The 15,961-nt window shown below is 42.6% G+C and overlaps 1 protein-coding gene across 4 annotated transcripts in view; it reads right to left on the bottom strand.

Annotated features, from left to right (window-relative positions):
• Window positions 1–15,961, bottom strand: part of LOC143368119 (neural cell adhesion molecule 2) — a 384,831-nt gene that overhangs the window by 53,122 nt on the left and 315,748 nt on the right. For all 4 annotated transcript variants that reach the window (XM_076810482.1, XM_076810483.1, XM_076810481.1 and 1 more), the window contains 3 exons: window positions 9,464–9,667; window positions 7,055–7,206; window positions 4,317–4,461 (listed from right to left, as the gene is read on the bottom strand). In XM_076810482.1, coding sequence (XP_076666597.1) covers window positions 4,317–4,461; window positions 7,055–7,206; window positions 9,464–9,667 — 501 coding nt within the window. The remainder of the gene's footprint in view (window positions 1–4,316; window positions 4,462–7,054; window positions 7,207–9,463; window positions 9,668–15,961) is intronic.

Here is a 15,961-nt window from a genome sequence, read left to right as displayed (position 1 = left end):
TCGATTTTTTCTTTATTTCATTTTTCAAATGTTCAACCTTTTAGGAATACGTGCTTATAAGGCTTTTTTTTTTTAAACAAAATGTTATTTTTTATAAAATCAGAATCTAAATTTCGGGCGAAGCCGAGTAGTAAAGCTACTGCCAGATAAGTAAGTAAGATTTTGGTACAAGGACTTTTATTGCAAATCTCATAGTTCTTGTGTGATCGTATTCCAAAGTCAAAGTGTTACTACAGCCCCCGGTCTACCCTGCGGACGTGAAGAAGCAGGTAGCGAAACAGTTGTATCGGGGATAACTAACTAAAATGGTAAAGGGAAAGCCTCCTACTGTCTCCAAACGTCAACGTTCATTTTGTCCCAGCAATACAAATACCGGACCACTTTGAATACACCCACGCTGCCGCAGAACTTTGAAGTAAAATTCCATCTTCCACTGCCGGTATTTGAAAAGCGGAGGAACAGGTTCACCGTTTCACAGGTGCATATCCTCAGCCAGGCTGCACAGGATATACCCATAAATCGCGCGCCACCCCCTTCGACTCGCTGCGACGCAAAAAGCAATGATAACGAACCCGCTGTGTTATGCGGAGCTGCAATTCCTGCCACGGTCGCTGCCAGATTAACGCCGTGATTTCACTGTCCAATATAAAAGTTTTTCTCGGCTCGGCGGCAAAGAGAGGCGCAGCAGAGGTCAGGGGTCGAGGGATAGGGAGGAAGAGAGAAAGAGAGAGAGAAAAGGGGGTAGGTACTGCAGATCGGCTCAGCTCCGCGAAAATTAATGGTACATGCCGATCCGCGGCTAAAGATCCTCTCGTTCCCTCCATTTTCTTCTACCCCATCCGCCCGACCTCCTCTTTCACCTTTCCTTTCAGCTCCCGTCGCACCCTCTCACTCCTTTCTCACCGCAGCCTCGCGTAGCCCTGAAAAAACACGTCTCCTCTCTGGTTATCCCCCCCGACCTTCTTCCTCTCATCCCCCTTCCACTTATCGGTCTATCCGTGTCCCCTTCGCCCAGCGCTTTTCCCCCAACAATCCACGATTTCGCGAGGAACAGCGAGAGAAAACGCGAGGAACACCCGGAAGTAACGAAGAGGGTGGGAGTGGGGCGGTTGACGGGGAACGGAGGGAGGGGAATTTACTGGTTATCCCAGGCACGAATCTTGCCGCGGAATTATCGGATTTGTTCCCCGTATTACGAGTTGCGCGAGGGCGGAGGGGGGTGGCGAGAGAAATCATAAGCAAGAGCCCCCCGAGAGCTGGCGAACGTCGTGAATCGATATTGCGGCTGCTCTTTCGCGGCTCTTGTTTTTCTCCTTTTTTTGCCACCCTTCCCCCGGCTCGTTCCTCTCTAGCTAGCCGCGTCTGCCGCCCCCGCGTCGCCCCCCCTCGGCCGTGGTTTTTAGAGCGGAGGAACGATATCGAACGACCACCAGGGGAACGGATTTCTTGCTAATAGCAAGTCGGAGATCGAGCGTGAAGCCAATACGCGGGTCCAGGAGCTCCCTGGATGACCAGCTGAAAAGGTTCCACCTCCCTCCCCGCCTACCCTCTGTCGCGTGCTCCTCTTTTCAATGCAAGGTTTAATTTCGACGACGACACGACCCGCGTCGTCTTCTAGAACTCCAGGGTCTAGCTGCTTTGCGCATCGATACGGAATGAAACGTGCGACAGAGAATATCCAGAACGCCGCCGAGGGGGCAAGGTACAGCGAAAAGGCGCCGTGATTAGCGGGGTAAAACGTGGTTGCGTTGTTTTGAGGTTTCGAAGGGTGTGGAATTGGGTACGCGAAAATAGGGTTACGCGGAGGCAGGGGAGACGTAGTTCGAGGGATTTTAGTTTAAATATTTGGCATCGCCGTCGTCCCGGGTCTAAGGGTTTCTGTTCGGTTTATAGTGTGTTCTGGTTGGCTGCCAAGATGGCTGGTTTCCATTGTAGGACAGCATATTGGAGGCGCAACGCGTCGCTGTCGGATTCTTAAGTACCGAGGGTCTTAGGGGGGCGGAAATTTACGGGGAGACAATTATTTGGTACTGGACGGGCTTTAAGGGCTAAGGAAGTGTCTGAGGTGGAAGATTTAACGTGGGAAAAAAAAAATTTACTGTTTGAGGAGATTGCTGCAACTCCGGCCTCCTAAGCAGCTGAAGGGAACTTTACTTTTTGCCGGGCGAGAGTAAAACTGGCACACTTTGATGGAACAAGGGTATTATCGTCGAAGAGGCTTATATGCTGAAGCGGGTTGCGCTTTTTGCAGCTTCTCGAAAGCGAACTGTTATAGTCAGGGCGAAGCCAATCGATTGACCATGGCCACTGATAGGGCTATTCCCCTACCGCAACCTTTGACCATCCCTGTACAAGCTAAAATCATGCGAACGCACAAGTAATGTAGCTGGGATTGCAGCAGTGAAGAAGTACCGATGTAGAGTAGTTGGCTTTGTTTCGACCCGTGGGAAATAGAAACTATGGAAATTCTTATTAAATCGCTTATCATCGCAGGTGACATTCCTAACAACTGTTTCACTAAAAAGTGCCCAATTTTTTGTTACAGACAGAGTTTCGAGAAGCCTGACCATGAAAGTATGTAATTTAATCAATAAACTTTGCACGTGAATTCTAGTTTTAAGGATGCAATTAAAATCTTAATTAATCCGAAGAAACAATCAAGCGGGGGATGTTGACGTTGTTGGCGCGTACAGTAGACGTTTCCAACACGCGCTTCTTTTTTCACTGCTGCTTTTTAAAGCTAAGTTGCAGATTAAAGAGAAAATATTGAAAGAGTATGACAGATAGGTTGTGACTTTGCAAATCTGTCAAACGAATCCTGCAGAGCAGGATTCTGCGACCGGATTTGAATTCAGTGCGTCAAAATTTATAGGAAATAATGTGTGACAAGCCAAGGAAAAACTTCAACCATTATAACGGAAAAGCCGCAATTTTATTTGAAACTGTCCAGTTTGATATAGATTTTCAAGGTCACAACTTCTTTGTCACACTTTTTCAACATTTTTCCCTTATTCCGCAACACCTTAGCTTTATCTTCGAAAAGGATTCACCCCTCTACCTTATTTCTATCAAAAGTTCTACGATTTTGAAACAAAAACGTGCAGTTTGTCCCACTACGCGGCGCGGAAAGCTTCGAAAACATATTTCCGCCCCGTGCGCAGCGAAACAATCGCTCTTAGACGCGCTTTCTATCGATTACGCGAATTAAATTACGTTTCCGTGCGGCAGCGCAATAAATCGCTCATCAACCATATTTCATTTTTATTGGACAGCCGCGCAGCTGGTTTTTCCCGCGAACGGAGGCGCGGGAAAAACTAAGGGATGACGGTGGATTTTCAAATTACGCCCGTCGGGGGAGCTTACCATTCTACTCCCCGTTTCATTGAAAAGCTGAAGCCTTCGCGGCGCAGAGTTGCATACACTTTGAGCGTCATACCAGTTGCATTATTAAATTGTAAATTATTCTGTATTAAGAATCGCGTTGCAAAATTATGTTAATGTAAACAGTAATAACACCGCACCCCTTTTCTCTCTCACAATTCTTAAGCGATCGCAGCATGGGGTTCCATGCGTGTCCAAAAATATTTGTCTTAAACTGAGAGTAGAATTGTAAATTATCTCGTATTGCAATGTGCATTCTGAAGTTATGATAATGGCTGCAGTACCTCTGACTCTTATTTCAACCAAAGCCTGAAGCTCCATTTCGAAGGAAAGTTAAATAAATAATAAGTAACACGTGAAGCCACGTCACTTCTTAATAATAGTGGAATATGATCTTAATAATAGAAGATTGTTCAAACTGCGAGGGAATCACTGGGGCGTGTTTCTACCAAGATAGATCTGTTTAAGTAGTACGAGTCGCCGCGTAGCCAGACAACTCACAATAACCCCTTTCACACTACTTCCGTACTTCCAATTCCATTTGCCCCGGGAAGTTCTGCTTAAACGTCACCGGTATTAGCCACCCGTTAACTCAACTTACCACGCACAAGTTCGAAAGTGAAAAGCTTCGCAACGGCGAGCACAAATAGATGCAAATTCCCAATCAGTTAAAGGGGCCGCCGTTTTCCCAGCTTCCTCGCATCGTGCCACGTAAAGGAATGGAGTGCCCGAAATCCACAGCGAAAACAAAGGAACCGCCGAGGGATAGCCGCGCGGAAGCTCGGCGGAAGAGGCGACGAAACGTTGGCGGGAGGTTTATTCTATTTATTCCGCCGGGGCATCGACGGCCACCTGTCGTGGGGCGCAGTTTCGCCGGGCGCGAGGGGGGTGCGGCGGGGCTTTACATTTATATGAAAGTTGGGGAACACACTCACGGTGTATGTCGAGCTTCCAGCCGTCCTCCATCTCGGAATCCGGGATATCCGGCACGCTGCCACGGCAGGAGAGAAACTTGCCGGCGTCCTCGATGCTCGGCACGAAGGTGAGGATGCTGGTGGTGACGTTGTTGTCGGGGCTCATCTGCGGGAGGGTTTTCATGAATTTAAAACAGTTTACCTAACGGTTCTCGGTAATCAGACCCGGGACGCAGAAAAAACAAGGATCGAGGGTATACGTCAGAGCCCGGGGGGAGGGGGGTGGGACCGGTGGATTGGAATTGGCGAGCCCGGCCAGCGGAAGCGGAGGATCCCGCGCCGGAGATCCGGCCCGATAAGGCCAGTCAGCTTTTCTCAAAATATTAGTCAAAAGGATCAGGCGTGAGTAGGAAATGCGACGGAGACTTTTAAGAGAATCTTTTTTTCTTATCCTTGGATAATTAAGCTGCACCAGAGCCGGGAACTCTGTCCTCGCGGCGCGACCGCGCCTGCCTTCTTACAAGCCGTGATAATTGAACTTTATGGAAGGAAAATATTATGCCGCCGGATCACCCGAGCGTGAAATAATTGGATGTTCCATTTTCGCGCGATGGAGCCTATTCAGCACACCCCGGCGATCATCGAACATCCGCTTTGCGTTTTAGAATGCCGACTATCCGGCGCTGACGGCGCGGCCGCGCTCGGAATGCTATTATTGATGGAGTATTTGATTAGTTGTTAGCTCGATGGGGAGTGCTGGTAAACTGGTATTATAGATTATCGTTATTTTGGTATTGGAAATTAGCTGTTGATTATTAACCCAATTGTGGACTTTCTGCTTCGAAGCGTGATTTCGAAGCACGCGTTAGATCGCACGGTGTTTTTGGGGACTTCGTTGCTGTACAGGACGTTCGGCGAGATGTGGACATCTGGTGAGAAATAATTCAGCATAAGAAGGATTCTCAGAGGTGCCTGTAGCGCTCTGTTAGTTAATTAAAAATTAACGCTTAAGGGCGGTTTCTCGTGTAACAGCCTTCGAATTTTATGAATTTTTTTGTAGAAAACTATTTTTAATATTGTAAGTTACAAACTAGTTAGTAGTTACAAATTATCGTTAACTTGTAGAATTTCTTTTCCATGTCGATTCTTTTTATTATTTATTAATTATTGTGGATTCGGGTTAACCTTTTCAACGATGTTGACGTCAGGTGTAGCACCTGTCACAGTCAGCTGATTGCGAAAAGGAGAAAATTTTCTTAAAGTTAAATAATTTACGCTGGGACTGGACCTAAAATTTTAATTTTAGTTTTTGTTTATAATGCTTTTTCGCCGATATAAAGAATAATATGAAAAATTTGTCCAAGGAAAAAAAAATGACTTTTTGTTTCAAACGCTATAACTCTTTCAAATTTTCATTCTTTTTCTTTAAGGTGGGCCAATCCCAGCTTAAACTATCTAACTTAATGAAACTTTTATTATCTTTACAATCAGATGACTGTGATAGGTGCTACACATCCTGCCAACAGGAGTTACATCGTCGAAGAGGGGGATAAGATTCCACAATAATTACTAAATAATAAGAAGAATAGACATAAAAGAAATATTTTCTGTAAGTTTAAAGATGCCTCCTTATATCCAAAAAGTGTTTAATCCAATAGGACCAATTTTTTTTTAAAAAAAATTCTTAAATATCAGTTACTTTTGGGGCTGTTAGACGAGAATCCCCCCTTAAGGGGATTAGGCAGTCAAATCGCGAATTAATTACAAGGAGATGAATATGAATTGTGATTAGTACTTTAGGGTATTGTTTATTAATACTATAAACTGTAAGATTTTTTTTAAGAATAAAAACGACGCCACAGTTGTCTGACGTGTAGGCGGTTTTTCTGCGATTTTTACCTTCATTGCGAAAAAACCGTGGTTCGAATGGACTTGAAATTTTTACAGCATGTTCAAAATGTATCCCTTTTCGGAGTGTACCTTGGCATAAAATATAAAAGCTCTGGTTTCCGAGATAAAAAGCAGCTATCAAATTGTCTTCTCCTAGTCGCCATTTTACTAATTCTCGTTTCCTTTCCTTTTTCAGAGGTCCCTTCCAAAATTACAGGTTCCGGGGGAAACATATTCCAATGCAACCGTTGTATTTTTATTTCCAAGCTCAATATCGGGACAAAACCAAAGACACTTTTTCTAAACCACTGTAGATATAATCAACCTCGTGGGTTAGCATGCCATTTGTAAAATAGACATGTAGACAAAAAAATATTTCTTTACTCTACGTGATAGTAATAAACATTACGTAAAGGGAAAAGTCTGCGCTTGCATTCTTCTTCTTGTAATTAATTCGCAAAACATATTTGATTTTTGAGCGATTTCACTGAGTTAGTCTCCTTAACAGTCCACGTAGCATTTGTAAATATAGTGACAAATACAATTCTATTACCAAATGACCCTTTAATAATCCAAAAATTCTTTTCTCTGCTCTCAACGACTCAAGTGCTTATCAAAAGCTTCTAACCCCGCTGTTGCTGAAGGCCAACAGTTTCGTCTGCCCAGAATGGTACCCCACATCTTGTTTACAATATAAAAGCAGCTTCGTCTCTGAAAGTCACTGAAAATCGAAGGAACAAACGTCGCCAAGAGTTTCTCTCTGTGTATTTCTGTGGTCACTTTACCCAGATTTTACCCTGAAAGTCGTGGCCACATTTCACGGAACGGCCTGTATATTACCCGACCTAGCTAACTTAACCGAGATTTACCGTCTGCCGCGCGTTCCTCAGCATCGCGCTCCCCTTGGTCCAGACAATTTTTGGCGTTGGCCTGGCACCGACAACCTCGCACCCTATTTCGTACGTGGTGCCAGCGCTAAATGGACGGTTTTCTCCTTGCATGCGGGTCCACAGTGGCTTCACTGAAACACGTGTACCGTCCATTAGTCTCGAAGGACCATAATGCACTGGAAGGTGGCCATGCACCGCGAACGAGTGTTTGCACGATCGTTTCAAATTGTATCTGACCGCTGGGATAATGGAAAGGAAGTCGCCCGGCGAAAGCGGACGGACGTGCTAGCTTGTATTATCGAACTGTTTGTTAAACATTCGTTTTTAGTAGTTCGATCTCTAGCTGACTGTTGTCCAACCAAACATTTCCCAGTTTCAATTTAAAAGGATCGTGGCTGAATGCTGACTGGTGTCAATATTGGAACGGTTTCATAATGATCACATTCTTAATTATTGCTAAAAAAATATAGATTTATTTTTATACACGTCGAGGTACGTAAATTCACATTGAAACGAATGGAAAAGTCTTTTACCATTTCGCAATCCATGTTTCGTTTTTCAGCAATTACCGGTTAAAGTGTTCGAGGAACAACTACAAATGCCGTGAAATTGGAAACAAGGCATTTAGAACGCTACGTGCCTCTTTTGTATAGGACAATAATAAATAGTCTTTATTACATTCTCAGCTGCGCACAATTAACAGAAAATTGGAAGCATATTAGAGTAGGTAATATCTACCTATGAGCCTAATTGTACGACGAGATGTAATGGGAGAGATTCAGCAATTTTCTGCTATTAAGTCTAACCCTGACACAAGGAATTTAATTTGATACACTTGTTCCTCGTCTTAAGGCGAGGGTGGGGCACGTTGGTAAATTGAATGAAAATCACAGGTTTTGTTTAGCAATTTTTTTCTTTTAAATAATGAACTCGATAGGAAATGTGATTAATGGCACTTGTTATACGTATTTAGAAGATTAAAGAGTAATTTCATTTTTTAACGAACCGGCGGTGCTAGTGGCGCTACGCGGTGCATCCTTCTCAAGGACTATTCACCCGATTCACTTGAAACTTTAAGAGAATCTTCCTTTTATTTTAATCTAAAGAAGAAAATATTGAAAATATTTTTAGCCACGGACATTTCTGTAACCAAATTTTCCCGCTAAAATTCACAATTTTTCTTCAAACATTCACTATTTCGAAAAAAGCTTATTCTGAAATATCTGTATGTGCTTCTTTAGTTTAGAAAATTTTCGATTTTTTATTCGAGGAAACACCAGATCGGAGATCCGCGCAACGCCCATTGGCGAGTCAATCGTAAAGGACCTATCAATGTAGCGGCTATAGCACCGCCATTTCGTTGACAAAAAAAATAAACCAAAATTTGTTTTTTAAATTTCAAGAGATGTATAATAAATGCGAATAATCAGATTTTCTATTGAGATCATCGTTTGAAAGAAAAAAGTTGCCAAATAAACCGATGATTTCCATGCGTCCAAAATTGCAGCCGCCCTTAAGGGGTCATTCTACTGTGATCGGTTGATAAATGAAGCTATTTGTAAAGATCTTTTTCTCTGTAAATACAATACATAATGAAATAAATCTTTTTGGTATTTATTAAGCTCCTCTTATATTATACAAAAAAAATTAAAAAGAAATTTTTTAATTTGTTTTAATGATTCTTTTACGGCGCCAATGTGGCACCTAAAAAATAGGTATGTTCATGGCGCAGGTGATTTCCCGGCTCAGGCTCATCTGAAACCAAAAATTTCAAAAGATTCTTAATCTGTATAAGTATCGCTGTCGCCCCTAGCTCAATTAACAATTCTTGTAGAGAAATAACCGAGATTCTTCTCATGGAACACCCGAGAAAACATCCTTTTGGGTGTGTTGTCAAACTTTTTTTCAAACCGGCACCATTTTGTTACTTTTCAACAAAAATTGTTAATTCAGCTAGGGACTATAGCGACACTCATATAGATTAAGAATCTTTCAGAATTATTTCTTTCGGATAAGCCTGAGCCCGGAAATCAGCTGCGCCATGATCATACCTGTTTTTTTTAGGTGCCATATTGACACTGTAAAAAAACAATTAAAACAAATTGCAAAAATTCTTTTCAAATTTGATTTGTATAATACAAGAGGAGCTTAATAAATACAAAAAACATTCACTTCACTATACGTTGCATTTACTCAGAAAAACATCTTTAAAAATAGCTTAATTTTTCGGCCGATCAAAGTAGACTGGCCCCTTAATCCTCCATAACACCACGCACGATTCACCTTCATCCCTCGTCTTCAATGACTTTCATAAAATCGTTTGACTCGTTCCAATGATTCCGAAACTGTTCTATACCAGTACCTTCTCCCTTGCTGCTGGATACTTACGATTCATGTTGAGGGTGACAGAGCTGGATATTGGCGCCACCATGTTGTTGTTCGAGGCCTGGCATGTTAGGATAGCGTTCAGATGCTCGCGGCTCAGCCTTTCCAATCGCAACACGTTCCTGACCCTCTTGGTGCCGACAGTTTCGAAGGTGTCGTCCAAGAGAGCGTTCTCCTGCCACCACGTCACCCGCGGTTGCGGTCGACCTGGCGAAATCGAGCAGAAGAAAGAAGAAGGGTCAGCTCGAGGGCGGTGCTTGTGTCGGTTCGCGTCGACGAGGCCGACTCGACCCGTTTTCGCGGGGCGGGGAAAAAATTCAATAAAAGCCGGCCGCGTATCTTTCGGTTTTCGTATTTCTCGCTCGGTCGACGTGGGCGTGCATTTGTTACATAGCTAGACCTGTGCTTCGGATTGAATTATTTTTCTGCGGCGACGGAGGAGTTGAAATGGTGTCGAGTTCTTCGAGAGGACCGAGAAGTTGAAAGCACGAGGGTTAAGATTTGATGGAAGGTGGTTGAAGAAATACTTGGAACTAGCTTGTTTAGAAGAGATTAGTACGTTGCGACAATTTGTTGAGTTAATGATTCTGTGGGCGAAATTTCTGGCTAATTTCGAAATTCATTCTCGAGCTTCAGATTATTGGGAGTAATTTATTTGGCTACTAAGCATCGTCGTTTTCGATAAGAGAAAGACTGAGTTTAGTTTGATATTTCGAGTTCTCTCGTAGAATTTTTCAAAGCGCTAGTCAGTGTTGGTATTGTAGAATGTTTCAAGTTACATTTGTCGTGGAAAACGTGGATTGGGTAGCGGATATTCCTCGAGTTTAATGATTAGTAGATTGCAGTTGGGATTGGCGAGCGGAGCAGGGAGATGTAATATGAAACGTGTCTCCTCGGGAAAGAAGAAAGGCATTTCGGTGGTCATCAGGAAACTGGTAAGGTTCCATAAATACCGAAATACCAATATCTGGCGTTGGGGGGTGATCGATTGCAATACGCCCAGGTGGAAAACACATTCGCCCTATTGCATCCCCCTTCCACGGGACGTCCTCCGATCTCGTGGCTACTACAGGCGAAACATATTATAATTTCGGACAGAAATATGACGGGAATAAAGAAAATGTATCATTCCATTTGTGGAAGGATGAAAGATTTCTGTGCCCTTCGGGGAGAACCTCTATAGTCGAATAAAAAATGCCATTTGCTGGATTTATTAAAATGAAAACAATTGTGAATGGAATTTGCTAAAATACGCCAGATGAATTTCCTTTCTAGAATTTTTTTTATAGAACCTTGTAGTGTACAAACTATTCTGCTTAGAGGTAGCAAAAATTTAAATATACGATATTTAAATAATTAAATATTTAAATAAACGAAACTGTCGCCAATAGAGAGTCAGGGGGCTGAAAATATAGCCTATGAAATATTTGAGATTTCAAACAGTAGTCACAAATGCCATTGAAACCTCCGAAATAGTAAGAATTCAGTTACTGTTCCAAAAATCAATTGCGATCGGCGATTACCTAACCCTAAATATTTAATGCAATCCCCGGTATATCTTTTATAGGATAACTTCGGTTGGACGATCCGACTCCACCGTTATTTCACCCCGTAAATATCAGGATGAATAATGGGAAAAAACAGGTTGCATGTGGTCGTGCGTCTGTTTTCGCTGTTGATAAACAACGGGGGAACGATACAAATATTTAAAGAGGTGAATCAACGCCGCGCTGGCAACAGGAATTTCAAATTTCCGTTTGATATTTTTTTCCGCATGAGGCTGCTGCCCGACCCCCCTCGGCTTTTACGTGTTGTTTCTCTGTTTACGCATGTCGGCCCAATCAGCGGATAGCATCGACGGGGGTTGAGGGGGTGTCTGCGATACGGGGTTTGAAATGATTCAAACATCGTGGGATGGTGTGACGATGTGACTAGCCTCGATGGTACGTGAGAGTGTAATTCGGACTAGTGGTTCTACGATCTTCGTGTGGACATAAAATGAACGTTACAAGTGTCAGTGGTAGCAAAATGGGGTTTCAAAAGTGGGATAATACGTTAAACACTATGAAACTAATCGCCACGTTTGTAGGATGCTGATCCCTCTAAGGAAACTCATTTTGTAAAGCACAGTGTCTTCAGATCACACTAATACTGGTTTGAAGATAGATGACTTTCGGTAGAAATATTTTACTCGCTTCGACCTGTTTCGCGTAACCTCGAGAGGGGATCCTCGCGTAAACAGCCCCCAAAATAACTGATGTTTATGATTTTTTTTATTAGCACTGCGTTGACACTCTGGGTGTGAGCCACCCATAAACTGATTCTGACGTTCTGTACCTTCTATATCGAAATAAATACTTTTTTTTTCAAAGTCGATTTACGAACTATTTTTTCTGTAAAAATATTATATCCGGACAACAACTCTGTAGATTTGTAGCTTCTAATATTGAAATTTGTAAAAGTTACAATTGTTTAAAGATTTTCTTCGTTTCGTCTCGACATGTGGTAATCTACTTTTTTTACGAAAACTGTGATAAAATTTAAATAAAATACTATTCAAATTGGCCCGTGATTTCTTTTAAATAATTGGATTCTTTAGATGAGTCGTTCAAAAAATTTTCTGGGTGTGAGCCACCCAGGTATGTGAAATTTCATCGAAAAAGGACGTGCGTGAACGCAGGATAAAAACACTATCGTTAATATTGGATTAAACTCTTTTGGGATATAAGGAGGCATCTTTAAACTTGCAGAATTTAGTTTTTGTGTCGATCCTTCTTACAATTTATTAATTATTGTGGTAATTTCAATAGTTTCTTAAAAACAAATTCATAAGTATCAGTTACTTTTGGGGCTGTTACAGGAGAATCCTCCCTGAAGGGGGTGCACAACTTTGGTTTCTAGAAGTAGCAGCTTACTTTAAGATTTTTGTTCGAGAAACTGATAAAGAAAATAACAAAACTATAACTAAGAAGCATTTATTAAACAACTATTCAAGAACACGAAAAAGACTTTACTAATCTCAGTCTCTCCCAAAATCAGCATTAATGAAAGGATTCTTCAATTGCCGGCTAGTGCGATGCTTCTACAAGGGAGGAACTATTTCAAGCACGAAACAAGCGGCCTTTATAAAATTATTCCCGCTCGATTCCCGCGCCGTTCCAGCAGATTCCCTCGTCCCCGGTCTCTCGCGCGAATGACAACAAACGCCCAGGTAGTAATGCCGGGCTGCAGAAACGGAGCGTTGAACACGGCAATTTCACAGGGAAACGATCCACGGCGAAATATTTCGCCGGCGCAATAACGTCTCGCGCCCCGCGGGAAGAGCACGGAGACGCTCCAGATTATGGCGCGCAAGCCTCCCCGCGGTAGCTGCGACTCCCTATAAATAAATACACTCCCGCAAATAATAAACGGCGGGAATTGTGCGCGGGCCGCGATGCGGTTTGCGGGGCCGCTCTAACGCAGCCGAGGTGCGAACGCGTTGCACGGTTATGCTTGATACACGATCACGGGGGTGAGTCACGTGAAACACGCCATTGTAGCGACAGCGATGTCTCTGCAGCTGGGAACGAGTATTTTCAATGAAAATTTACGCGGTATCCAGAAGGAGCTTTTACGAGGATGATCTAGTAATTTTTTATTAAATATCTGCTGTTGCGGTGGAAAGGGATGCAAGGTTTCATAAAGGGCCGACGTGGAGTTCAACGTTTTTGAAGGACAAGAGGAGTATTTTGAGTGAAAATTTATTCAGTAATAGAAGATGCTTTTTGGGATGGTCCATTAACTGTGCAGTGGATAGGGGTGTAAAGTGGTACAGAAGGTGAGTCGCTTGAAATACATCTCTGTGGTGACTTTAATATTTGTTGGGACACGAAGGAGAATTTCAGAAACCGTTCAACATTTTTAAATAGCTAGAGAAATCTCGCGTAAAAGCTGTTCGATGTCGAGGGGAATGTTATACTTATTTGACGCGCTGAGAAGCGGTGTGGTGTAATAAAAATCCGCGGACAAGTTTCGTGTTTCATTTTACTGAAAAATTCATTTCGCCACGTGTAAATATTTTCATAAGTCCCGATGGGACATTGCGATGTTGGTAAAACGAGCTTAGGGAGGGTTGAGCGATGATGGCTGGCTGGGGACGCTCTCGTACTACTTAAACGTCCTGGTCCCCTTGTTCTTCGTAGCCGGAGTTATTATTATCTTTTTGTAACTCAATATTTTATGCGAATATGCCTCCCGCGTAGACGGTAAATTCAGCACGTAAATTTAATATTTTAGTCGATGAACCAATACTACCAGTTTGAATACACGTACAGCAAAAAGGAGCGTGTAACAGTAACGCGAATAAAATGTGAAATATGCGAGCAGAGGGAAGGTTCGAATGCAGTACAATGTAATTTCAGTAGTAGAAGATTGTTCGAAGTGCAAGGCGATTACTAGGGCGTGCAGGGACGTGATGTTTCTACCGAAGGTCTGTTAAAGTAGTGCGAGTCGACGCGTAGTGAGTCAACCCCGAGCAGTTACAAGAGCTCCTATTTCGATATTTCCCATTCCAGTTCTCTCCGAGCATCGAGGTCGAACGTGAGAAACACTAGCTACTATTTAACTTGAATCATCGTTTACGTAATGAAAAAATAAACATTTTTCAAGAATTTGCTTGACTTCAATCGCAAATATCGAAACGGAACTAATTCCTTTTAGCTTCTCGAGACACGGTATGATTTTACCCCCGACTAAAAGTATTACTTCGCAGCTTCTGCTGTCTTCAATCAACTTTCCCCAGCTTCCTTGTTTTCCTCTCCGTGGGGGTTTGTTTATCAATCTTTATACAGCGTGCGCGGCGAACATGAAAGGGGTTGAAGGCGCAAATAACTGAGATGCGGCGAGTGAAACGCGTACGCGCGTACAAGAAGCGATGCGCAGCATCTCGAGTTTCATCTTCTTCGCTGGTATCCAGCGCTATTAAATTTTCATTTTAATCATACTTCGCTCTCCCGAAGCGATCAACTTCCGCGTGCTCCTCCGATCTACCCCCCTCCCCCCCCCCCCAACCGTTGATGGAAATTTTCTGGCGCCAAACTATACACGCGCGACGTTGTCGAAGTTATACGCCACGATGCTCGAGTATTTAAAACTGATGGAGCATAAATGCAAAATAATAAACAAGATGTGAAATATTAATAATATTCTTTAAGAGAAAAATAATTCCAGAGAATATCCGTTCAGTATACTATAATATACCACACGATTTAAACTTCTATACAACGAATAATATATTAATAATAATATTTATCCGGAAAATAAGTACTCAGTGTTTTCATTTCTTAAGGGGGAATCCTATTTTGGGGGCTAAAAACGTAGCAAAATTTGGGAATTTTTTTCATGAAACTAGCGATTCGATTCTTCTGAAATTTGGACCGTGTTTCGACGCATCTGTGGAGAAGTTGCGATTTTTTTTTTAATTCATTTGAAACAATAAGTAAGGAGTTACGCATGACCCACCAACACGCCGTTTTTATCTTCCATATTAGATGCACAAATATTGCGTCTTAAATCCACACGTTTGTAATTACATTTTGGAAATATGAAAAATGCACTTCTATACAATAAGGAACAATAAACATTTACCCCCCAAAAATCATTAAAATCCGTACATTAGTTTTTGAAAAAAAAATCATGAAAATATACCGCTTTTCGACCGGCAAAGTCGAATGGACTCTTAGAATCGTTTCCAACGTGTCACTGTTGCAAAGACGATTTTGCTACGAGTAAACGCAGTAAGGACAATATTAAAGCTCGTAATTTTTAAAATACCTCCGTCCTCGATGAACTGCAAATTCGTTCTGAAGAAATAACGCGATTCCTTTCTTTTATTACATTAATCACTCTAAAAGTCGGCTTCCTAAAACGAATGTCACTTCGAGAAAGATACCGGCGCTCGTAATCTCACGCATACCTCTCAAAGGAGGAGCGGAGCAGGAAGGGGAGCGGAAGCTGTTTCGCATGCAAATCTAGACATATAAAGTTACCGCCTTAAAACGCGCAGCTAATAAACCCGGGGCTGAACAGAGTGAGACGAAAGCAATAAAGAAGAGTGCGCGACAGAAACGAAAATTTGAAGAACCTCCCCGGAGGAAAGGAAACACGCTCTTTGGCAGTCCCTGGGATCCCACAGTTCTAAATCTACATTCCAACAGAGTAAACTGCCAATCTCGTCGCGTTCGGTGTCGCGTGTCAAAGAGCCAAGCCCCGAGAAGAGACGGGTGAACAGAAGACAGAACACGGGGGAGGCGATGCCGAGACAGAAAGCAGATGAAGTCGAAGGAGTCGCGTTAGCGGATGCAATACACGCGGTAAAACTGAAATATACCAAATAAGTTACAGAGGTCTCGTAATGCTAAACGTCTACCAAAAGAAACTTCGAAGCTAAGAATAAAATAGTTCCATTTACATCCTACATCTATCAGCGAGAGCAACATAATACTTAAAGCTCAGTTCATC

This window comes from Andrena cerasifolii, chromosome 4, assembly GCF_050908995.1.
Source record: "Andrena cerasifolii isolate SP2316 chromosome 4, iyAndCera1_principal, whole genome shotgun sequence".
Classification (NCBI taxonomy): domain Eukaryota; kingdom Metazoa; phylum Arthropoda; class Insecta; order Hymenoptera; family Andrenidae; genus Andrena; species Andrena cerasifolii.
This window is presented reverse-complemented; position numbering and strand designations above follow the sequence as displayed.